The 25948-nt window shown below is 36.0% G+C and overlaps 1 protein-coding gene across 1 annotated transcript in view; it reads left to right on the top strand.

Moving 5' to 3' along the window:
- Positions 1 to 372: 372 nt before the first annotated feature.
- LOC137397266 (putative leucine-rich repeat-containing protein DDB_G0290503) overlaps positions 373 to 25948 on the top strand; it is a 48953-nt gene continuing 23377 nt past the window's right edge. Inside the window, 14 exon segments of the mRNA XM_068083554.1 lie at positions 373 to 534; positions 2809 to 2971; positions 4663 to 4817; positions 5655 to 5766; positions 6788 to 6848; positions 8146 to 8278; positions 13524 to 13631; positions 15328 to 15499; positions 16062 to 16226; positions 17455 to 17571; positions 20321 to 20517; positions 21968 to 22121; positions 22427 to 22568; positions 24181 to 25790. Of these exon segments, the coding sequence (XP_067939655.1) occupies positions 373 to 534; positions 2809 to 2971; positions 4663 to 4817; positions 5655 to 5766; positions 6788 to 6848; positions 8146 to 8278; positions 13524 to 13631; positions 15328 to 15499; positions 16062 to 16226; positions 17455 to 17571; positions 20321 to 20517; positions 21968 to 22121; positions 22427 to 22568; positions 24181 to 25790 (3451 nt within the window).

Below are 25948 nucleotides of genomic sequence, written 5' to 3'. Positions count from 1 at the left end.
ACTGAAAATGAGAGACTGTGGTTCAGACCACTAACTCGTCCAGTAGTTAGCCATAGCGTTCGTGTTAAATAATTTCATTACAAGAAAAATGTTACCACCAGCCCGTCTGCTAATGGTAATATGCTTTTTACAACAGGAGCGTGATGGACACACAAGTTAAACGCAAGAGTAAGGCTATTGTTACCACAAGTTACTAGAGGGTTAAACTATTGTTATTCAAATGTAATTTGTAGTCCTTGAGAGCTTGGTTATTATATTGCAGACCACTACTTAACCTGTATCTTGTAACTTAGGTAATTTACTTTGAGCTCGCGTATATGAGAGTGCATGTTGTTATTTATGTCGGTATGTACATGTAGGAATAACATCAAAATGGCTGAAGCGCCAAAAGAGGGTTCAGAGAAGAAAAGGGTAACAAAGGAGCGCGGAATTGAAGATTATAAAAGAAAGATATGGAAACTCAAAAAGGAGTTGGAAGAACAGAGAGAGCTTGCACTCACTGTACAGAAAGAAGAACTGGAGAAGTTGTCCAAGGTTAGCATGTGTAGTTGCATATATATTTCTAGACACTGTATATACCAGTATATATATATACAGTGTATATGCCAGTAGATATATATATATATACGATATATATATATACGATATATATATATCTACTGTTATATACCAGTATATATATATATATACTGGTATATACACTGTATATATATATATATATACAGTGTATATACCAGTAGATATATGTATACGATATATATACGATATATATATACGATATATATATATTTAGCCCTTTTACAGGCGTAGCCAATGTCGCCTATATTTTGCCCTCTCCTTCCCGTGGAGCGATATTAACATTTTGGATGCAATAAATCTGCTAACTTACCTCCAACGTGTCAAAGTTCTCTTAATAAGTATGCTTTGGTAAACCGAGAAATATTTCTACCAGTTGCTCTCTATTGCTTGCAATTAACCTATGATGATATTATAGCCTGTGTCCTGCTTTGAAATTTGTTCGAGCTTTCAGTTTTTATTCCATTCTAAATTTGAAGACATACTATTATTTTATAACACGGTGAATAAAAGCTCATTGCTCTCATTAATATGTTTGCTACAGTTTGCAGCCAAAACTAGCTTTTTATGTGCAATAGAAGGAATTATGAGTGTCAATAAATTGTAAAATCAGATTACCGCAATTATGGTATCAAATACTATGCTATAAATCTGCAAATTTATAAGTTATATAAGGATAATTTATCAAATGCTGCAAATATATAATATCATAAACAAGTGACATAAACGAACCATACTTATATTACATGCAGAAACAAAAGTTAACGTTTTTAAAACAAAATATTTGCATTGTTTGCTCGGATAGCTGCATTCTGATTGTTGCATTCGATGGAATGAACATCTTCTGATTGTCCAATACCTTCTACAATGTATTCAAAGTATCAAGACCGCGTTAAACAAGGAACTACTATAATTAGCCTAAGACAGTTAACTTAATTATTTCTATGGTATTGCTTTCAAAGTTCTAACAAATAAAAGCTAAAAGCTTTGGAGTTGAACAAGGAAAGAATTGTTTGTATTTGATGTAAATGATTCATAATTAATACGATTTTTTGGACAGATTTCTACTGATCCTTTGATATTATGGGTTCATAGAGATCAAAGATTGTCAAAGTGGTGATCAAATAAAGGGTGGCGCTCTATTTTTCAACTCTTCTTTCAGGATCACGGTCAAATATAGGTTTTATGGTACATCTATAAATCTTAGTATCTGTCCGATAAAGTTTAGCAATAAAGTTTTAGCAACGAAAAGTCACCTTTGTACTAAATTTGAACTCGCGACGTTCAAGTTGCAGGTGCACTAACAAGGGCATGTAAATTGAACATTTTTATGTTCTTGAGTTACATAAGCCATTTTTATCACCCCCATCGCTTTTACCATATGCTGTATAGCCTTTCCGCAATTGCACACGCTAAATGTGCACTTTTTATTATTAGTCAATACGGTGCGCCCTCAGGTTATGATGCCCCTGTTATACGATCTTTTTGCCTTACGAAGTGGATCACGATGTTTTTCATCTCCGCCATACAAGGACGAAACCTTTTTCAATTTTTTCTGTTCAATTCTATCGAACCTAAATTTGGCAGTCGGTGTGCTAATAACATTGAAATAAATAAAGATGCGGATATGATATTTGCCGAAATCCCTCTCATAGTGCCTATAATAGATACGATGCTCGCTATCTCAGTTCAGCATAATTTTGTTATAAGTTATAGCGAAAACGAAACCGAAAACAGATAGGTGATAAAATTTTAGCCTATGGCAAAGTTGAAGTTTAGTAAAATACATACTAAAACTTAGCTTCTAGTGTGTGTTTAGTGAGCTAAATTCCTTTACCATCGTTTATGCTATAGGCTATATGACATCTATATATGCTATATATAACATCGTTTATGCTATATAGGACATCTGTATATGCTATATATAACATCGTTTATACTATATGTGACATCTATATATGCTATATATAACATCGTTTATGCTATATATATGACATCTATATATGCTATATATAACATCGTTTATGCTATATATGACATCTATATATGCTATATATAACATCGTTTATGCTGTATATGACATCTATGTATGCTATATATAACATCATTTATGCTATTTATGACATCTATATACGCTATATATAACGTTGTTTATGCTTAACAATCGTTTATGCTATATGTCTCATCTGTCTCATTTGTATAATCGAATCTGTCCTTATGCTTGTATCACAGGCTAAAAGCCTTGAGAAGGAACATGCTCTGGAAGCCCTCAAACTAGAGACGAGGAATGACCTGCTGCATATGAAAGCCACATTTAATGACAAGGAGTCGGAGCTTAGAGAAATCGTTAAACGACAGGATGAAGAGCTAAAGATTCAAAAGAAACAGATAGCAGGTATATCTTGTACTTCCTCATTTATTATTCTTATTAACTTATTAATCTGTTGGTTCATTTTAGTATCCTGCCGTTTTTTGTATAAGACTGTTTTGAATGGAATGCGTAGCGTGGGCCAATTACAGTCCTGGGACTAAATGTAAGGCTAACATTTGATATTGATAAACCGTATATTAATAAACCGTATATCGATAAACTGTATATTGTTAAATCATATATTCATAAACTGTATATTGATAAATGATATATTCATAAACTGTATATTGTTAAATCATATATTCATAAACTTTAAATTGGTAAATCATATATTGATAAACCGTCTGTTGATAAACTGTCTATTGATAAACTGTCTGCCTTATAACAAGGCTGATGTGTCTATGAATGCTCACATTGTAACTCTAACTGAACAAAACCTTACATTAAATGCTGCGATAATAATTTTGAATAATAGCGACAGAACCAAGGTTGATGATGGAGCCAACGTGTTGTCATCTGTGTTATACATTGGCTAGGTACACATGCGTATTTTGGGCATACTATAAACACAAACGAATGAGCAGTGCTAAATTAAGTTGCTTCCTTTGCTGGCAAGAGGTTTTGATCTCAGCCTCGAGCGGGGTTTTAAATGTGTGTGTAACTTTTTATTGACATTAGTAATGATCAACAAAATGATATGTTTCGTTACCTGAGAAATTATTGAGTGAGTTGAACAAAAGTGTTTTGAGGAGTCCTGATAGAATAAGATAGCTGGTAGTCTGTATATTGAGTATTACATTCCCTTCCCTCTGGGTAAATTCTTAAATAGCGCTATCATGACTTGCAGTGTTTCCGAGCACTTTGATGTCTGTTTGCAGTAAGTCGGGTGAGTTGAACAAAAGTGTTTTAGAACTTGGTAATCTATTCATATTGCAGAGGAGTTGGGATAGCGAATTGAAGACTTTAGTAACAGAAAGTTTATAAACTGAAACATTTGATGGTGGATGTAGTGTGTTGGTATCGCGACATAAAATCTAAGATATTTATAGAACTTCAACATTCAAGTTACTTCTCTTTAGCGCAGTTTTAGTTATTCTCACTTACATGTATTCATTTTGGGCTTTCTTTATCAGTCCAAATCAACATAGTGTTCTTGCTTAAATTCAAAGTCTTTCTTGTTTATCATGAAGTGATTAATTGTCATCTACCAACAACTACCTGCTATGCTATATCACCTGGTATACTCAGATGTAACACTCTTAGTTGCACTCGGCAAGTGTCAACATCGAATTTCCTAGAATTTGTAGGCTGATGTAGATTTATACACCGCTAGTACGATAGTAGGCTCTTGGTCCGTGAGAGATTGTCATGTGTAATAATCTTGTTCACGATTTTTACATGTGAAAAGGTGCAGTGGTAGGGTGCTCGGCTTTGATATGAAATATTTGTGTTCAACTCTCATGAGGTACAATTTCGACTCCCGTGTGGTTTCAGACGAACAGGCAGCTCTTATTACAGTAAAGATTATGACTTATTGACATGTTCCAACGTGCCAGTTTCTTGATCAGCTTACTACAGTTTCTCAAATGTTGATGTTGTCTTCTAGTATTTGTGTGATGGACAACCTATCTGTTGGTGGAATGACCACTGTGTATATAGTCATGAGATGTGTGCAAGATGTGGCACTTAAACTCGTAAGTGTCCTTAACTTGTAGCACATGCTGTCGAGGTGAAGGGAGTTCGTGAGGCTATTGAGGGTGCTCATCAGGAGGCTGTAGCTAAGCTGCAGCGTGAGTTAAAACAACTCAAGCATATCAATCAGGAACTGCAGCAGAAGTACCAGTCCAAACAACAAGACTATAGGGATAAGGTAGAACAGTATGGTTTCTTCTATTTTGGTAAATTCTCTAAAAGCCTCTAGAAATCCTTTCAAAAAGGCTAAGTGTAGGTTGTTTAGAGGCTGAGCAAACATTGGCTTTCATCACTATGATTCCATGATGCCAATGATGCAGGTTTGGAGTTGTGCGCACGTTGAATTATCGTATGATAAGTGTTTCAATGGACATATTCGCATGTTGCAAATTAATACAAGCATTTTATTAAAAAAGATCAGGATTTCTTTGCCAGAGGTCATAACAGAGCATTGGCAACTGCTCAAATCGATAAGCGAACAACTGATGTGTGAAAAATGTTTAAAATGGAATAGCTTGCGCATCATCTGCAAGTTCCGTTCCCATCTTTCACAAGCGTGAAACATTTGGTAAAAATGTATGTAACAAAAAGAGTAACGAAATTTGCTTGACTCATAGGTTTTCGCCATATCCATCTAGCGGATGAGAACAAAGTTGTGGATTAGCTTGCCATGGAAACATAGCGTATCTCTGTCACTCATTATTGCAGCGTGCATTACTGTGTTACAATTGTCACTTTCTTCTGACCAGAGGTAATGACTAGAGGATTTGTTAGACACGCGATGACAAACAAATCGAAAATTAGAGATTGAAAATGTCTTGCAGCTTATGTGAACAAGTTCCAGCCAAGTTAGCAGACTGCAAGTCACAGAATGAGCACCGTAAAATAACTGTTCGAGTTAGTTTCACGTTTTGTTCACCAGGGCGGGCACAATTAATCCAATGATTCAAATTGTTGATTCAAATCATGATTTTTTTTCTGGAGAAAGTCATGATCTTTTTGATTTTAACAAAAGGTAACGGAGTTGCGGGCCTGTCAGGATGAAGCTGAGCAAGAAAGACAGAAAATGTTGAATGATGCTTTAACGATGAAGCTGAACAAAGTTAAACGGGATCAAGACAACATTGGTGAGTAGTAAGTAGTGAGTTGTGAGGAGCGAGTAGTGAGTTGTGAGCAGGTAGTGAGTTGTGAGGAGCAAGTAGTGAGTTGTGAGCAGGTAGTGAGTTGTGAGGAGCAAGTAGTGAGTTGTGAGGAGCGAGTAGTGAGTTGTGAGCAGGTAGTGAGTTGTGAGGAGCAAGTAGTGAGTTGTGAGCAGGTAGTGAGTTGTGAGGAGCAAGTAGTGAGTTGTGAGGAGCAAGTAGTGAGTTGTGAGGAGCGAGTAGTGAGTTGTGAGCAGGTAGTGAGTTGTGAGGAGCAAGTAGTGAGTTGTGAGGAGTAAGTACTGAGTTGTGAGTAAGTAGTGAGTTGTGAAGAGCAAGTAGTGAGTTGTGAGCAAGTAGTGAGTTGTGAGCAGGTAGTGAGTTGTTTGAATATCTGACTTCTCTATAATTCACATTTTGGTAATCACTTTCCTTCTCTCTGTTTCCTTTCTATTCCTTTTCTATTCCATTCTATTGCTCCTCCACACGCTTCATTCAATTCATTTTGAAAACTCACTACAATATCTTCTATTATTCAATGTTTAGTAAGTCTTTGTTACAACTCAGTAAAGCTGTCACCTTTATTATTTCGTTAAAACTCCCATGAAAGACTCAGCTTTGTGTTAAATATAAGAATCACATTTAACGTGATCGAAACATTTCCACAGCAATTTTCTTAAGGTCTTGTAAACACAGCTGTGGATCTCTATGTTGCACATAGCTTGCAGTTATCAAAAATTGTAACGGATCCTTGAGACCGTTGTCATCAGGTCTAACCCGTTTAATGGATTGTGATATTCAGCAGGAGAGATATAGAACCTTCGTGGTTCAGTTGATTTTCATGTCATCACCATCAAAGAAGTCTTTCTTCTTTGATGCTCACACTGCAGAACTGTTTGTTTATAGGCAAACTCGTTATGGTTCAATCAAATAGTTTTCCTAGTTCAATTGTTTTTAGCATTCATATTATGACATCGCAACCGAATCATACTCTTTTTTATCATTGTAGGTTTGGGCAAGGACCGTGACCTTCAGCACAAGGTCACTGAGCTGACTGTTACTGTAAAAAGGTGAATTTCCTGTCTTAATCAATTGTTTTATTAATGATTAGTTAAAGTTAGGGCATTGATTCAGTGGTCGCACTCGATGTCAAAGCAAGTATTTTTTGGTTTGGTAATTTTGTTAGTCAGTTAGAGCGTTTGAAAGAATGGACAGTTCCAATTCTAGGTCATTATAGTATTATTTTACAGTAGTTGTCGACTAACTAGCAAGTATAATTAGCATTAGCTGGTACTTACTCGCTTACTTACTCGCTACTTACTTGAGCTTATATATCATCTTATACAATAATCTACTTCACAGTTCATCTTTTATGGCTTCAGCGCCTTATGGGCAAAAAAATTTTCATTGAAAAATTTAAGGAGTGTACAAAAAAATATACAGTTGACTTTGTGATATACAGTTTGCTGTGTGAGATACAGTTGGCCGTGTGAGATACAGTTGACCGTGTGAGATACAGTTGGTCGTGTGAGATACAGTTGGGCGTGTGAGATACAGTTGGCCGTGTGAGATACAGTTGGCCGTGTGAGATACAGTTGGCCGTGTGAGATACAGTTGGCCGTGTGAGATACAGTTGGCCGTGTGAGACACAGTTGGTCGTGTGAGATACAGTTGGCCGTGTGAGATACAGTTGGCCGTGTGAGACACAGTTGGCCGTGTGAGATACAGTTAGCCGTGTGAAATACAGTTGACCGTGTGAAATACAGTTGGCCGTGTGAGATACAGTTGGCCGTGTGAGATACAGTTGGCCGTGTGAGATACAGTTAGTCGTGTGAGATACAGTTAGTCGTGTGAGATACAGTTGGCCGTGTGAAATACAGTTGACCGTGTGAAATACAGTTGACTGTGTGAGATACAGTTGACCGTGTGAGATACAGCTGGCTATGTGAGATACAGTTGGCCGTGTGAAATACAGTTGACCGTGTGAAATACAGTTGACTGTGTGAGATACAGTTGACCGTGTGAGATACAGCTGGCTATGTGAGATACAGTTGACCGTGTGAGATACAGTTGGCCGTGTGAGATACAGTTGGCCGTGTGAAATACAGTTGACCGTGTGAGATACAGTTGACCGTGTGAGATACAGTTGGCCGTGTGAGATACAGTTGGCCGTGTTACATACAGTTGGCCGTGTTAGATGCAGTTGGTCGTGTGAGATACAGTTGGCCGTGTGACATACCGTTGACCGTGTGACATACAGTTGGCCGTGTTAGATGCAGTGGTCATCATCATTTTGATGATGCTTTTTACCTGCTTATCTCTGCAGCTCGTGCCATTCCTACCTAATACACTGAAGTTTTTCAATAGGTTGGAGAAACGGTGCGATTCTCTCAAAGAGGAGAACACGATTTTGAGAAAAACAGAGACAAGCTACAGAGACCTGGAAGAGCACTGCGCCAAATTGAAAAGGCGCAATGCTGACCTCGTTAGTGACATTAAAGTAAGTTTTACAATGTCATACGTGATGTCATATGTGATGTCATGGCATTCTAATTTTATAACAGTGTGTTAGCGAAGTCCTTGGTTTGGATGTTTTTCTTATTCTGAAGGTAGGCCCTATACTGCTACCTTATTCTGAAGGTATACTGCTACCTTATTCTGAAGGTATACTGCTACCTTATTCTGAAGGTATACTACTACCTTATTCTGAAGGTATACTGCTACCTTATTCTGAAGGTATACTGCTACCTTTTTATCTTTATTAGTGATCATCAACAAAATGAGTTGAAAGACAGAATTCAGGAATTATTGAGTAACTTGAACAAAAGTATTTTACAAGTTGATAATCTACTAGTATTTCGTAAGAGTCGGAATAGTGAATTGTAGTAATAAGAAGTTCATTATGTAATAGTAACGACATAGATACTTTGAGTGACATTTGCAAACTTTGAGTAGCTCTTATGATAATTTTTTTATATTTAGACCCAATTTCTTATTGTTAGCATGGAATTTTTTGATAAGGAGAACGGTAAATATATTAGAACCTTGGTGCCGAGAAGTTACAATGTCAGATTGCTAGTTAAGACTATTTGTAAACATTCTTGGTAGGTACTGAAGCAAATGTCTAATCAATATCCGTAATCAAACATCTGAGGTACTTACTTTAATCCTGTTGTTTCTACTCAGCTACTAGGAGGTCTGTCACTCATCTTGCTACAATTTTATGTCAGCTTAAAGCAGGGGTTCCCAACCTTTTTCATTCATTCCTCCCTCCCCTTTTGCTTTTTCATAAATTTTATTCCCCACGCACTTTCAACTCACATGACTAAAAACAAATTATAATCTCATTTTATTGTACATATCTAAACATATAACAACATATTATTAATTTTTATACCGCATGCATACAACACACAACAATACATTTGGCATAGCAGTGAGTCGGTTTATGACTAGGTTAACTTACTGTCCAATCAAAACCTGAATAGATGTGTTCACATATATCTGGGTTCTGGCTAGTAGCTCACTATTGGCAAATAGTGTTATAGATAAAACCGAAATGTTAACTGATGAAGCCCAAGTTCACACGGCACTGCAGGACATAAATTAAAAGTTTAACAAATCAAACACTTCTCTGTTCCCTCCTTTTATATTCAAAATTCCCCCCGTGGGGGAATTCCTCCCTGGTTGGTAACCCCTGGCTTAAAGGCTGCACTCGATGTTGGATTCCGAATGGATAGCTTTTACAATTTCACAAGAAGTACACAGTACCCTAGGACACTTATGTATTCGCGTCATCTAACTTTCGCATTTTCACGGAGTCATCCTCTCGCGAAAATTTCATGAGCGAAACTAAACTATCATAACGAACGAGCGAAAACGCGAAACGAAATAGCTTTGTTCATTGATATTCACAATAAAATCGTCATATTAGAAATGCAGGTAACCTTTGTGTGTGATTGGGCTCATTGGGCAATTTCTGCTAAACTCATTATCGCTAATACGCCGACTGAACAGCGTGGCAAAGCAAATTGAGATAACAAGTTCTTTTGGAAAAGCAGGCCTGTATTCCTTGGTTGCAAATTGGGGCAGCTAATGTTAGGCGACTAGTTATGAGCATCCGGGGGTTTGGAGGGGCAGTATCAGCCCCTCAACAGGTTTCTTTCATGTAGGGCCTCAACCGGGCATCTCACGTAAAGTTTTAAAAGATTTTATTAGAAAGTATAAACATTTTTTCTATTGTTTGATATTTGTTTGTTTTAGGTGATGTGACTGCTAGGACGTTTTCAGATTAAAATAGGCTAAACTTGACCGCAGTGGAAACGCTCAGAAAAAAGACTTTTTTTTTCTTTTGAGCGTTTCAACAAAGATCAATTTTGCCGATTTTATTTTTAGTTCATCTGAAGGTTTTACGCTTTCGTTGGGCCATTGCCAAACGGGTGTTTGGTAAAACTTGACCTTTTGCAAACCTTTATAAAAGTCGTTAACAAAAATATTTTGCCAATCATGATAATAAAGACGCCAAGAACTATTAAAAGTTAACGTTTTTCTCTATGGCTTGGAATAAAGGGATATTCTACAGCGATAAAACCGTTCCCGTAGCCGTTGGGCAAATAACTGTTCGAGTTAATGATGTTGAGGTCGAGTTATCTTAAGAAGTTTATCATTACGTGGGAACGGACCAAACAAGTCTGTTCGAGTTAACCTTGTATTCGTGATTAAATTCTACATTTTATCCGAAGGCGAGTTCTCCGAGTTTGACTATACTTAGACGCCAAAAATTCCTAAAAAGTTGGGGCGGCTCAGCCGGCCAGCCGCCTCGGAGAATACGGGCCTGTGCAAAAGCCAAGACAAATGAGGAAGATGATGATATTAGTTTAGTCACTGAAGTTGTAACTGATGAGGATGAAAGTCTGGTAGGGAAAGTCATAAAATTGAATAATAATTATTGTAGCGATGAATTTTATTACCAACCATAGAGTTATCTCCCCCTAGAGTGATAACTGTGCCTTCAATAACACGAGCGTTTCCGGTGCCAACAAGGAGCTTTTAGGCCACGCCTCTTTTTTGTGCTAGTCAGTCGTAGTGATTGACAGAACAATAACATCAGCCATGAGAATGATCATGAATTTCCACAGTTAAGATAGTAATTATTGCTCATATTAAAGAAATAATGATTATAGTTTATTACTATAATATATGCTTATTATTTAAAGCAATTCAATACCTACATGCCTTGCAAAGGCACTGAATAGATAGTGTTAAGTAAGTGAGTTAATGCAATCAGTTACTCCAATGATATACAGCCCACCACACATGGGGGCTGTATATCATTGGTTACTCATAGATAAGATAGATAGTCATACTGGGGTTGTAATACATTGGTGTGATGAGAAGCTAATCGACTGCCATCAACTGAAAGTATTGACATTGTATGGTGATAGAGTGATTCATTGACACCACAGTTCACAAACAGCCCTTGCATGTAATATTAGATTTCAATACATATCAATCAAATACATAGACTAGCTTGAAACAAAGATGTCCACTAGTTAGTGGACATCTTTGCTTGATGTTAACAAGCAAAAAGTTTGAAAGTTAGAGTGGCAAATATTGTTATATGTTAGATAAAAATAAATTATACTTAATTGTACTAAATTATAATTATTTAAAAATAACATAGAATTTTTTATTACCTTATTTATTAAATAATTTTTTATTGTAATCATAGCTAAACAGATTATATTTAGCCATTACTTGCTAATTATTTCACATTTACATTTAAACACATTTGGAGTTTCATTTTTCTTACTAAATCATTTTAACAAAAAACTTATTTCATGATATGAAATTTAAAAGTTGTAGTTGTTTGAAAAAGCTTGAAAGCATTTAGTTGTTTTTATTTTCTCTCTTCTCTTCATTTATTTCATTTATACAAAACACTTCTCATAATATGTAGTTTGAAAGTTAAAGTGGCAAATGTTGTTATATGTTAAATAAAAATAAATTATACTTAATTATACTAAATTATAATTATATAAAAATAAAATAGACTTTTTAATTACCTTATTTATTAAATAATTTTTCATTGTAATCATAGCTAAACAGATTATATTTAGCCATTGCTTGCTAATTATTTTACATTTAAACACATTTACAGTTTTATCTTTTTTCCTAATTTATTTCAACAAAACACTTCTTTCATGATATGAAATTTAAAAGTTGTAGTTGTTTGAAAAAGTTTGAAAACCTTTACAGTTGTTTTCTTTTTCTTCTTAATTCCTCTTAATTTCAATTTTCATAATTTATTTCCATAATTCATTTCCATATTAATTCCATTTTCATAACATTTCCATAATTCTATTTCCATATTAATTCCATTTACATAATTCATTTCCATATTATTTCCATTTTTATAACATTTTCCTACTTCATTTCCATATTAATTCCATTTCCATATTAATTCCATTTCCATAAAATTTCCCTAATTCATTTTCATATTATTTCCATTTCCATAGCATTTCAATAATTCATTTCCAGATAATTTCCATTTCCATACCATTTCCATATTTCTAAAATAAAATTTCCATATCCATTTCCCTAAAATTATGGAAATATCTATGTTTATGGAAATGGATATGGAAAAGTAAACATTTCCATAATATGTTTAGCGATCCTTGGTAGGTATTGAATTGCTTTAAATAATAAGCATATATTAGAGTAATAAGCTATAATCATCATTTCTTTAATATGAGCATTAATTACTACGTTAACTGGAAATTTGGGATACTTGTTTAACCTTTCTCATGGTTGATGCTATTGATCTAGTCAATCACTATGACTGACTAGCACAGAAAAGGGGCGTGGCCTAAACGCTCCTTGTTGGCAGCGGAAACGCTCGTGTAGTTATCACTCTAGGGGGAGATAACTCTATGTTACCAACCAAAAACAATAACAACCTTGAGCCATGGCCACCGCGTGCTATAAGCACTTGAGATATAATATTGGTGCCACATCAGTCACGGCGGCAAGGACCTAGACGTCATTGATAGTCCAAGAAACAAATAGCAGCAAGCGATCAAGAGGCATTGTCGATCTCACCCACACATTTCTACCCGCGGTTCACAAATACAAACTAGTCCAAAATTGAAAATTTTTTTTACTAGTGAACTGGACCTGAGGAATCCAATTATTTTTGTTCTATTGCATTTATTTTCACATCAGTATATTTTCACACTCATCAGATCCGCGAAATTAAGTTGCAGCGAAATTGTACTCTGTGTGCTACTCACGAAACTAAATACTAGCGAAATATAAGTGTCCTAGGGTATATCTGGGGTACACGGTGAGAGCATTTAGTCGTATGGGCTTTCTTGACAGTCAGTTTGCAAACCTCAATGCAAACTTTAGCGATAGTTTTTCATCAATAATAAGGATAATAATAATAAGGAATTTAACCGCTCGCTGTATTATAAATGCAAGATAGCTAATTGTGGATTTGTCTTTCCATGCTCACTAGTGTTTAATCACATAGTAAAAACTTGTCTAGAAGCAAACTTAATGATTGGTCATCACTCACGTCTCTAGTGGATGAAAGGTATTTTTCAAACCCAAGCAGAAGGCTTTTTATAGGGAATCCAGAAGAACTCACAATGCTTAATGCTGCTCCTGATGCTTCGGCAAAAGCATTGTCTTAAATATCTACTTGTCGTGTTTTGCAGTCAGCCGGTGAGAAGAACAAACAGCTACAGGTGAGCAACAAAAAAGCAACAGAGCCTGTTGATGGTGGAGTAGAGCATGCCAAAAAACTGTTCGCTCGGCAAAGAGCGAAAGATTTTGCAGAGCATGCTAAGGTAAGGCTTTTTTTGCGCTATGATGTTATCTGAGGAGTTGTTTCCTTGATGTTAGCACTCATTCAGTGTACAGTAGGTGCTCCTACAGCGTAAATAATCCGTTCCAGAAACGTTTACGTTATAGAGATTTTACATTATAAGAACAGTAAAATACATGTGAATTGCCTAATCCGTTCCAAGATCTTTCCAAACTCACTCTTTTTTGTCATGCAAATAGAAAAAACTTTACTTAATTCTTTTAAATTGTGGACTGTATCATAACTGCAGTAATATTGGTTCGCATCGAGAACTTTTCTCCTTTTTTTTGATCAAATTCACTGGTTTTATAGACCATGCTTGCGGTAATTTTACAATAAGTTGATGGAGAGCACACATCTTCAGCTTTCATTTACAACAATTTGCTGATTTTTTTAAATAGGAAAGTCTATTCTGCAAAGTAAAACTAATCACAAATATTTTGTACGCCTACAATAAAGTAAAGCAACAAAATATTTTTACTATAAAAACAGTACTGCCTATTTGTCGTCTATCTGTATCCAGAGGTCAAGGTTAGGATAAAAGGGAACTTTTGACGGTACTCCAACTCGTGACATTCAGATTGGTAGACACTGTAACACCAGCATCAATCAATCACCTTTAAATATTTATGAACAATTGCACAACTACCTTATTTTCTGTTTTGTCGACACATCTGACAATCTATCACGATGAACTAAAATGTCGCGAAAGTTGTATATATAATAAGGTTGTAGATAAAAAGCTATACGCGCTCTGTTTTTTTGCAAGTTCAGCGAAATAGATTAACATTCAAATCGAATTTGAAAACTCATCCGACTTGACACTTTATGTTATATGGAATTTTTCTTGTAGTACGAAACAAGAACTGATAAATTCTTTACGTTGTCTGGAATTTACATTATAGGAGGAATACGTTATAGGATCGTCTACTGTATTTGAGTAGGGATAGTTAGCACCACCCGCTACAAGTTGACAGGTTTTCACACCACTGATTGATAGTAGATTTTCCTTAGTATTTATGTTAGAAGTCTTAGCATAATTTTTTTTCATGTATTCAGGAGTTCATGCATTTATTTTACATAAAAATTTAATTACAACTTGTGTGTAATTTACAAATGTTATGACCTTGTACCATCTATGTTTTTGGTTTAAACAATGGATGCTCTCCCACTGCCAGATATGTTAACTTATTTTACTAAGATTGTTGGATTCAGAATAGTGAATAGTTTAATTCCTTCAGGCATCACTGATATGTCTCTATTCTCAAATACCAGATATCTGCGGTATGATGATTACATTTTGTACTTACCAAAATATGTACTCAACAATTATATTGCTAATTCTATTAATCTTTTATTATAAGAGGTAATATGTATACCTCAACTTAGTAGTTTCAAGTCTTCCTTGTATAAATTTTTGTTTTTGCGTTTATGACATCACATGGCAATAACTTCTATTTATTTACTGATTCATTTACTTTAGTAGCACCATATTTAAACAGTTCTATAAAAATGATTGTGGACTGTCCAATAAAAGTACATATATTGGGCAGTTTTGTTTCCTCAGCTATTAAAATATTTATTTGTGCCAGCACTGTTAGCCAGAGATTGCTAGACTTACAGAAACTACACTCGCTGTAACTAATGTTATAATGTTATGCGCGTATACTTTGATGTAGGTCCTAATGGGAAAAGAAAGGGAAATAGAAAAGCTTACCAAGAAAAATATGGCGCTGTCAGATGGCATGAGTAACCAGGTGAGGTGTCACGCTGTCAATAGTCAGCTAGATATGAGTACTGCACTACGGCAAGGCACGAAGGAGCGCATGTCACTAGAGATGAACTCAACAGGTGAGATTAGATTTGCCTCTACCTGTCAATTACACTAATACATTGATAGTTCTGTCTAAGTTCACAGTCAGTTATGTGGGATGGATGACACAGTTTGACTGTGAAATGGAATGTGTGAGTTCGATTCTCACGCCAGGCAATCCTTTTTTAATGCTCTTAATGCGGCTTAGGACGGACACGGGTCTTATTATAGTAAATATTACAATTGATAGTTATACTCGATGAGATACTTTATTTGGCCCCATCCATGATCACCCCATTTTCTTTGCAAAGAATCTCCTGTCTTGTCTGTGATTGTAAGAAACCTGGTAAAAGTCTGCTCAAAGTTACTAAGACCTAACTTGCCAAACAACCATAAGGATTTGTCTTCTCATATGCTATATTGACATTTTCCTTGCACACTTCGTGAATATTTAGGTATATTTAGGTTGTATGCCTCAGTAGTAAAATAAACACACAACATATTGCAGGCTTATTTGTATGCAATATTTTTTGATGAATCAATGCATTTCTGAAGTAATGTGCTCAAAACTGTGGAACCGTTCAAGTTTTATTTTATTAGGTCGAGGAGGGGATGACTCCGAGTCTAGAGCCCTAATGTTCAACATGCAGGTAGACTATGATACCCTTAGAGACAATCATGATGTTTTGTTGGAAGAGAAAAGAAAACTAGAAACAGAGTTGGAAGATTTTCGGAGTCGAATCGGTGAAATAGAACAAGAGCTAGGTTTGTCCGCTCATTATTATGTTCTTAAACACTTGTCTATGTCTATGTTTATGTTTATGTCTCGCTGCAGAGCTCAACTGTTTTATATGCAACACGTGTACAATACATTCAGTTGCACAAGTTTGGGGTAGGGACGTGAGATACTCAAGAAGTATATCACATGTACCTTATCATAATACAACTACTCCTTGTGGCTTACATTGCTAATGAACTGCAATATACATGTATATCATTTGCAATGTACAGTATATATGTAATATCAAATCAGAACCTCAGACTCATGAAATTTAGTATTTATATGTGGTATGATTATGCGGTATTTGTATGCGGTGTGTTTATTCAGTGTGTTTATGCGGTGTGTTCATGCAGTGTGCTCATGCAGTGTGTTTATGCAATACCCTCTTTACATCGTTAGTTGTAATGCATTACATACAAGCAATTGAGATGAAATGCATAAGGAATGTAGTACACGCATGCAATAAAAATGAAATACATTTTTGTTGCATGTCTAGAATCGAGATATTTTTACACATTGAATTTAAACACTGCAGTTGATATGTAGCAATTATATCCGTGGAAGATAATATGCATAGTGTATATTGCAAGGTAATAATGTCTTATACAATAGGTGTAATATAACACAGAAGATTTACACACATCAAGCTTGTGACATATGGAGATGCGTTTCATCTCATGTTTTGCTTGGCTGACATTAACCACGTTTTGCTGGCTCTTATCTTGACACTTCATATACCACCAGCTGGCACTTGTCAGTTTGGATTTGTTGATAATAATTGTTGGTAATACCCATTGGTTTGAAATTATTCATACCTGACACCTGGCAACTTGCAACAATTGACACCTGACAAATTGCAACAATTGACACCTGACAACTTGCAACAATTGACACCTGACAGCTTGCAACAATTGGCACCTGACAACTTGCAACAATTGACACCTGACAACTTGAAATAATTGACACTTGACAACTTGCAATAATTGACACCTGACAACTTAAAATAATTGCTATTGATCAATTTTAAGCAGTAAACAGTTAACTCTTGACAACTTTAGAATCTCGCGCACCTAACAGCTTAGAGTGATGGCTTGCAGTTTTCTGTTATAGCTATTATAGTGTGTCTGTTTCTCAGAAGCGAAAAAGGCACTGCGTTAAATGCAATTTCTAACAAAAGTTTGAATGCTGTGAATTTACCTCCCTTGGCTCTAGGAAGAGTAGGGAAAGAGAGAGACAAGCTCAAACACGAGTGTGAAACAAAAGATCAGAAAATTGTGAAGCTAACAGCGTGCAATAATACCCTCACTAAGGAGAGAGATCATCTAACTGGTAGGAACACAGGCTATTAACTGACTCTAACTCTATTTACATCTCATTGCAAAACATGTTTCAGTGTGACCGCATTCAATGGAATAAATTGAATCCTGAATGCTTTGAATGAATTGAATTTGAATGAATTGAACCCTCAAGTGCTTGATGTGCTGAAGCATAAATCTTGTCATTGGTTTTCTTTCTATTTTTAGTAGTCACAGAAAATTGGCATTATTTATAGTATTTCAGTGGGCAGTCTTCTGTAAAAAAAATGGCTACTCCGTGTTTTTTCGCTAAGTTACTCCTTATTACAGTAGACACTCCTATAACGTAAATTCCACATAACATAAAGAAGTTATGTAAAGCTTTTGCTTTACAAAATTCCATATGACTTAAAGTGGCAAGTCTGTGCAAGTTCTCAAATTCAATTTAAAGAACGAGAATCGCATAATTAGCCTTAAAAATATCGCTTTCTCTCTTGCCGCATTCAGGAGAAAAAATGGCGTATAGGGTTGTCTCTATTATACATACTAGGACCCTCTACAGTGGCAGTCTAAATTGCTATGAAAGATCCTCTGGTGTGTCGATAAGCAACTGCAAAATTATTCAGAAATACTTAAAGGTAGTCCATTGATTGGTGCAGGTATTAGAGTGTCAGTCGAGCAAGCTAAATGTCACGAGTTGTAGTCTCGTTAAAAAATATCAGATTTTTTTAACTTCAAAACCTTGGAACAGATAGATGGATGGTCAGACAAGCATTGCTTTCATTATGTATGGTACGAATATATTTTGTTTTACTTTATTTTCGATAAATTATTTTTTATTATTTTTCTTTCGCTGACTAGACCTTGCAGGCTAGAAAAAATTAAATAATCACATTAAATCGACATTGAAAGGGTGTGCGCCCCTTAACCTATCGTATAGTTACCCTATTCATGGACTGTGGACCGATTGAAAGTGATAAGAAAAAGGAGAAAAGTTGTTGATAAAAACCAGTAATACTACAGTTACTGTACAGTCATTCATTTAAAAAGTTGAGGCTATTTTCTTTTCTTTTTAATGGCCAAAGGGGTGAATTTGGAAAGATCTTAGAGCGGATTAGGCAATTTACATGTATTTTACTGTTCTTATAATGTAAAATCCCTATGAAGGAAGCGTTGTTGAAAGGGATTATTTATGTTGTAGAGGCTTCTACTGTGTTATGAAATTTATGCATAAAGAGGGTCTGGCTTACAAACACAGACTGTTTTATGTTATTTTCTCAACATAATTTTGTATAATGGTACCACATTTACTAACTACACAGGCATTTACACTCTGTTATGTATTTAGGTTGCTTTACAATCATTAAAAGTGGACCAATCACATTTGGCTTTTTATGTTTCAGTCCACCAATAGCATTAGTCGACTGAAACTTAAAGGCTAAATGTGATTGGTCCGCTAGTTTAGTAGCATGTCACTCATGCAGACTTGTCCAGTGTAGAGTCATGTGCTTGTTGTGGTCCATGTTTATGCCTGGTTATTCATGACTCTGACTATCAGGTCTGAGCTGAATGTCTTCAACAAGGTAATAGTTTTAGGCTTTTCCTCGAGCATTCTGTCGAGGTTTGCTGAGCTTAGACAAGACTTAACAGAAGAATTTCAACAGCTTCATACAGTAATCACTTCCTCATGCTTGAATTTGCTCTAAAACCAACTATAGATTTGTCTGCCCTTGGTGTGGTTGGATATTGGCACATGTGCTGATAACTACACATTTTAGTTGTTGAGTATGCAATACTTTGTATAGAAATGAATTGAGCTATTTCCATATTTTTATGTTGTACAGCTGAAATTCAGAGATTTTGCATTTGCTGGTCTTTTTCTTTGTAAATAAATTTGTTCAAAACAAAAGGTTGTTTGTCTTTTGAATTTCTACAATACCGAGATAATATCGTTTGATATGGTGAGCAGGAACACACTATGGATTTATTTTTAATGCAAATCCAAATCAGTTTAGCTGTAAAAACAATTGTAATAAGCTCTCACAATTGTAATACAAAGATTTTTGGACAAATGTTAGAATATCACGAGGAAAGTTCTTCAAATGTTGGAAAAATAATGGAAAGTGTTGCTGGGACTAGTTGAATAGGTGTTGATTGCTGCGCTACTTGTGCCATTCTCTGTGTTCTTGTGTGTCACACACAAAGGCGCAACACATTAAGTTTAATTTCTCGTAAACGAAATTAAAGTAAGTTTGTCTGCCCTTATTTTTTGTAAAATATCTTAATTTTGCTATTACCACACCTCCTTCAACAAGCACAACTTGCCTGCAAAGTTGTAAGTGCTCTTCTTTTTGTTAGTGCAAACTAGATGATATAAATATTTTATTTAATAATGCAATATTGGGTTGTTGCTATTTAAAACTATAGTTTGTTTTTATAAGATTGAGTACCATAATGTTTAGGATTAGCCTATCATTTTGTTAAAGTAAGTGTAACAGCTGTAAAGATTGCGTATTTACAGAGCAGTTGTGGGTAAACAACTCCTTTATGAGTCTGGATATAATTAGTGTGTAAAGTAAGCTATGTTTAATGTTTAGATAACCCTGTCTTACATAGAAAATATTAAAACAGATTTTAAACAGCCAGCAGATGATAGTTATTTTGCAAGTAGTTGTAAATATTGTTGCAAGGCATATTGAAAGTAGCCAAGGTTTATAAACGCCTTTCAATAAATTTGAATATGCCATTTTAAGTCGATGAATGTTTGTTTTGTCTCCATTTAGATACTGTAGACAAGCTCACAGAAGAAATAGTCATCCTCCGACAGGAAAAGAAAGAATCTCAACAGTTAATGGAGCGACTCAAAGAGGCAAACAAACAGCTAAACTCATCACTAGAAAAGAATGACAGAGTCGCCATCCAGCAGATGGAGTCAAATATTGACAGTCTTACTAAGCGTCTAAATTCCTCTAACACTCAGGTACTCAATAGCAAAAGACTTTCCTCTAACACTCAGGTACTCAATATCAAAAGACATTCCTCTAACACTCAGGTACTCAATATCAAAAGACATTCATCTAACACTCAGGTACTCAATATCAAAGACTTTCCTCTAACACTCAGGTACTCAATACCAAAGACATTCCTCTAACACTCAGGTACTCAATATCAAAGACTTTCCTTTAACACTCAGGTACTCAATATCAAAGACTTTCCTCTAACGCTCAGGTACTCAATATCAAAAGACCTTCCTCTAACACTCAGGTACTCAATATCAAAGACTTTCCTCTAACACTCAGGTACTCAATATCAAAGACTTTCCTCTAACACTCAGGTACTCAATATCAAAGACTTTCCTCTAACGCTCAGGTACTCAATATCAAAAGACTTTCCTCTAACACTCAGGTACTCAATATCAAAGACATTCCTCTAACATTCAGGTACTCAATATCAAAGACTTTCCTCTAACACTCAGGTAGTCAATATCAAAGAAATTCCTCTAACACTCAGGTACTCAATATCATAAAACTTTCCTCTAACACTCAGGTACTCAATATCATAAAACTTTCCTCTAACACTCAGGTAGTCAATATCAAAGACTTTCCTCTAACACTCAGGTAGTCAATATCAAAGACCTTCCTCTAACACTCAGGTACTCAATATTAACATAGACCTTCCTAACATCTTTTTTTCTGATTTTTTTTTCTACACTCAAGTTTAGTTTTAGTTGTTTCAGTATGAACTGTCAACAACAAGGAGAACGACCAATTAAATGCTTGCTTTGTTAAAATTCTACAAATTAGCAAGGACCAGCAACCATATAACAAAAGTCTTCGGGTAGAGATCAACTATAAAAACTGGCTAGTAGAGATAAACTAACGAGAGCTCAGCTCACAAAGATGGCTTTATGTAAACAGATAAATTATAAATCAACTATTTATGGTCAAGTAGTAAATCTTTACTTCCAGACATCATCATTTAGCCACTGACCAGACTAACAGAGACAAGCTAGCAGGCATTATTACTACCAAGTGATGGTAACAATTGTTCACTTCGCCGCCTCTTTGAAATTTAGTGGTCCACAATTGGTCACCCAAAAACCAAATTTCAGGATAGCTATAATAATATACCCAGTGGAATCAACTAACTTAATTTACTTTTAATAATCACTATTAGTTACTTCATAAAATGTTACTAGCTCTCCTAGTAGCTCTCCTAGTAGCTATTCCTATAACTTTCTTAGTAGCTCTGCTATTTACCACGGAGGTTCAATTGTATATCTCTGATGAGCCCATTAATGTATAATTATTATATTTTTGGTTGTCTACATAAACATTAGTTCTAAGATAATCTCTAGTTAGTAAAGTGAGTTACTCCATCTAATTTTTCATTACCTGAGTTTTGATTTTGCGCTGTCTTGCTCATTGCAGCTGAAAGATCAATCACTCATGGTAACCCAGCTCAAGACCGAAGCCTCTCTATCTAATGACAGAATTCATGAGTTATTGGACAAAAACCAAAGCCTGAAAAGTCAGTTACATGAGCTTAATCACTCAGTGCTGCCAGTGATGCAATCACAAACAGGTGGAGTCTGTTCTTTTGGTTACCATTTTAGCATTGTTTGTTTTATAAAATTCTTTATGGCTGTTTGATTATGATATAATCATTGAAATAATTGAACTGTCGAGTTGAAAGAAATAGACATTCTCAACAAGTTTGTTGCCACATGTCAACAAGTTAGTTGACAAGTATCAACAAGTGAGTTGCCATATGTCAACAAGTTAGTTGGCAAGTGTCAACAAGTGAGTTGCCACATGTCAACAAGTTAGTTGACAAGTGTCAACAAGTGAGTTGCCAAGTCTCAGCATGTTACTGTCAATTTGTTTCAGATGAGCTGAAGACCAAAATAAAACAATTGGAGCTTAAGAATGATGACTTGCAAGAGGAAAATGAAGATTTGCTTCAGCAGCAGGATGATAATGATAATGTATGTAGCCTGTTGAAAACACAAGGTGAATGAAGGAGACTTGGGTAAACACAAGCTAGTGTAACACATGTTAGCGTAAAGCATGCTAGAGTAACACAGGAGTGCAACTCACTAGTGTAACGCTTGCCAGTGTAACACTTGCCAGTTAACACACGCCAGTTAACACTTGCCAGTTAACACATGCCAGTTAATACATGCCAGTGTGACCCATGTCAGTAGGATACATGCCAGTGTGACACATGCCTGTGTGACATATCAGTGTAACATATACCAGCGTAACACATGTCAATGTAACACATCAGTGTAACACATGCCAGTATGACACTTGTCAGTAGAACACATGTCAGTAGAACACATGTCAATGTAACACATGCCAGTGTGACACTTGTCAGTAGAACATATGTCAGTGTAAAACACACGAATATACTTCAAGCTAGCTATATTCTATGAGCCTCATGCAACCCTCAAAAGTCAGCTAGCTTGCACTTGTTTGCATTTACTTGTTAACTTTTTAATGCAAAAATTTTAATTTATTTGGCTCATTGAGATTGCATATAAAGTTACTGTTATTTCATTAAGTCAGGTCAGAATTATTTCAAGCCACAATAATAATCAGAATATTTAAAAATTATTTTAAAATTCAAGTCTGTGTAAACATACTTGAGTATCAGTTGATCTTGAGCACCCGTCAATAGAGGTGCTTATAATCCTCAGTGGTATCCAAGTACCTGTCACTTCCTGTCATGTACAATAACCTTATTCGCTCATGACTGATCTTCATTAGACAGTGGTATCTAAGTACCTGTCATTTCCTGTCATGTGCAATAACCTGTCAGCGCTTTTTGTCTTTTTCTTCCATTATTGAGAACATTATTCTTTGCGGGTCATGTTCTATTCTTTTTCATTGCTAGGCTTGTATGCTTCACTGCCTTATTGCTCTACACTAGTCATTGGGAATTAGCTTTTGCGAGCCACGTAGTGGGACTCGGCACAACGTTTGCATATGACCAAGAGCCTCGTGGTGGGGCTTTAGTAGACTTCATACATTTCTGATTAGTGAGTAGTTAATTAATTAGCCTATCATATATGTACTTAACAAAAGGAGATGGTCATTTGTATGCATTGAGCCAATAGAAATTATGTTTATAGCCCACCCTGAGCTTAGTTTCGTTTTGCAAAAAGTAAATTTTTTTATTGCAACCACACTCATTATAGCTACGGAGATTTCACTATTGTAGATCAATAGACTTGAGTTGATTATCTATTGAACAGTAGTACTAGTATTATTTTATTTTTAGCAGTAATAATAATGCAGTCAGTTATAATAATATTGATAACTTATCTGATTCACAACACGCTCTTGGTCATAACGAAAATGGCCAAAAACAAATGTGTGAACTCTTCCTGCAACACATTTGCAGCCTTTTTATGGCAACAGATGGTGGGAAGTTTTATTCTAATTAATTGGTGGTTAGAGTGGTTCATATAAGTTTATACGCACACTTGTCAAATATTAGGTTATACCCACGATTTAATTATTTCCTGGAAAAAAAAATAATTTGGCAGTGATAAAGTTAAACACAACTTAGGAATTGTTCGATGATTGTTGCTGTTAGGATTCTAATGTTCTTGTGCGTGATGGCAGGTTAAATTAAGGACCCTCTCCTTAGAGGAAGAGTTGAACGCAGCCAAAGAACAATTGGAGAAGCAAAACCAAATTTTACAAAGGACCACAGCCGAGCACGAGATGAAAGTTGATCGTCTCTCTTCACAACTTGAGCAGTGTAGTGAAGAACGTCGAGAACTTGAAGAAAATCGGGCGGAAGCACAACGACGGATTGAAGTGTTGAAAAATGATTTTAAAGCAGTCCTAATCACAAAACAGAAGGAAATTGAGGATTTGAGTACAGAGAATAAAAAACTATTGCATAGTGTAGACGACTCTCACAGTAAACGCACAGAATTAGCTGCTAAACTAAAATTGGCAGAAAGTGAAATCTCCAGTCTTCAGGCAGAGCTTTCACAAGAGATTAGCACTCAGACGAAAGAGCTTGAGTCATTTGAGCAGCTCAATCAAAAGTTCAACTTGACTTCAAGCAGGCTGTTAGAGGCGGAGTCAGCCAATAAGCAGCTCGAAGTGAAGTTGACTGAGTGTCAAGTTGAAGAACAAGTAGCCAAAGACTTGAACTTGAAAGTTTCATTACTTGAACAAGAAAACCAGCAGCAGTTATCCGAATTAACTAAACTGTCCCATGCCTTAAAAGAAAGAGAACAAACGTTAGAAGACAATAGATCCGCAGCTGAGTTTTTACGAGAGAAATTAGCGAGTGAAAATACAACATTCGCAGAAAAAATAGAACATCTGCAAAAACTAACAGAACAGAAAGAGTCAGAAAAGAAAAATCTAACTGTTCAAATTAGCAAAATGGTGCGCGACCTTGACACGTTGCAAAGCACACACTTAGAAACCTCTAACCTTGTCAACCAGAAACAAAAAGACTGTGAATCAATAGAAAGGGCATATAATGAGATGTCAGCGAAGCACACCAGTTTAGAGGTCAGCCTTACCGAACACAAGCAGCACCTTGAGGAGTCACAGAGAAATGAAGCGCTTGCAAAGGAGCAGCTTATCTCATTAGAAAAAGATTTGACGCAGGCGTATGAGCAGAAACTGGCGAGTCTTAATGAAACTGTGGATGCCTCTATGTTGGCTAAAACAGAGCTAGAGTCTCGACTCTCTGTTTTAACGGCTCAACTCGAGGAGGAAAGTATGAAACAGATTAGTGTTTACACCGGGGACAATTGCTATCACCTATACGTCGCTAGACACGCGTATGATCCCTCTCTCAGTGATGCCAGCCTTTCGCCCATCAAATCATCAGATAGATCGGGTGCAGACAGCGCTCTCTCTACTGAGCACATCGCCGGTGTCTCTGTTAATCCTGGCGATTATGTGTTCGTGAGCGGTGGACTCACGGAGGAAGGTTTTTATGAAGGTCATTTGCTTGATGGGCGGGCCGGGCTCATTCCATCAAATGTGTTGGAGCCACTCTTTGAGTTTGACATCTATGGATTCGTTGTAGCTTCAGAACCCGTAGAAGATCCCGAAAATTCAGAAGTAGTTGTGTCTGAGTTTAGTAGTACACTTTTTAATGACAGCAACTGGTTACCTAGCACACCACATCCGTCTGCACCTTATCCAATGAGCCTCAAGTTAGAGAGACAGTTCTCCAGTGGACTAGTTGTTGGCTGGAATCGTCCTGAAGGTAACCACTTTGAATTATTTTTTTATTTTTTAAAACCACTCTGAAATTATTTCTTTTCTCCTATCACAGGCAAAAATCACTGGATCATTAGATTCAGTGCATGTTTTGTAAAACTGTATACATTAGCCTCCAACTGGAAGGCTTCCCTAGACTGTGTA

This window comes from Watersipora subatra, chromosome 5 (assembly GCF_963576615.1).
Source record: "Watersipora subatra chromosome 5, tzWatSuba1.1, whole genome shotgun sequence".
NCBI classification, from domain to species: domain Eukaryota; kingdom Metazoa; phylum Bryozoa; class Gymnolaemata; order Cheilostomatida; family Watersiporidae; genus Watersipora; species Watersipora subatra.
Note: the sequence above shows the minus strand (reverse complement) of the source record. Positions and strands in the feature narration are given on the sequence as shown.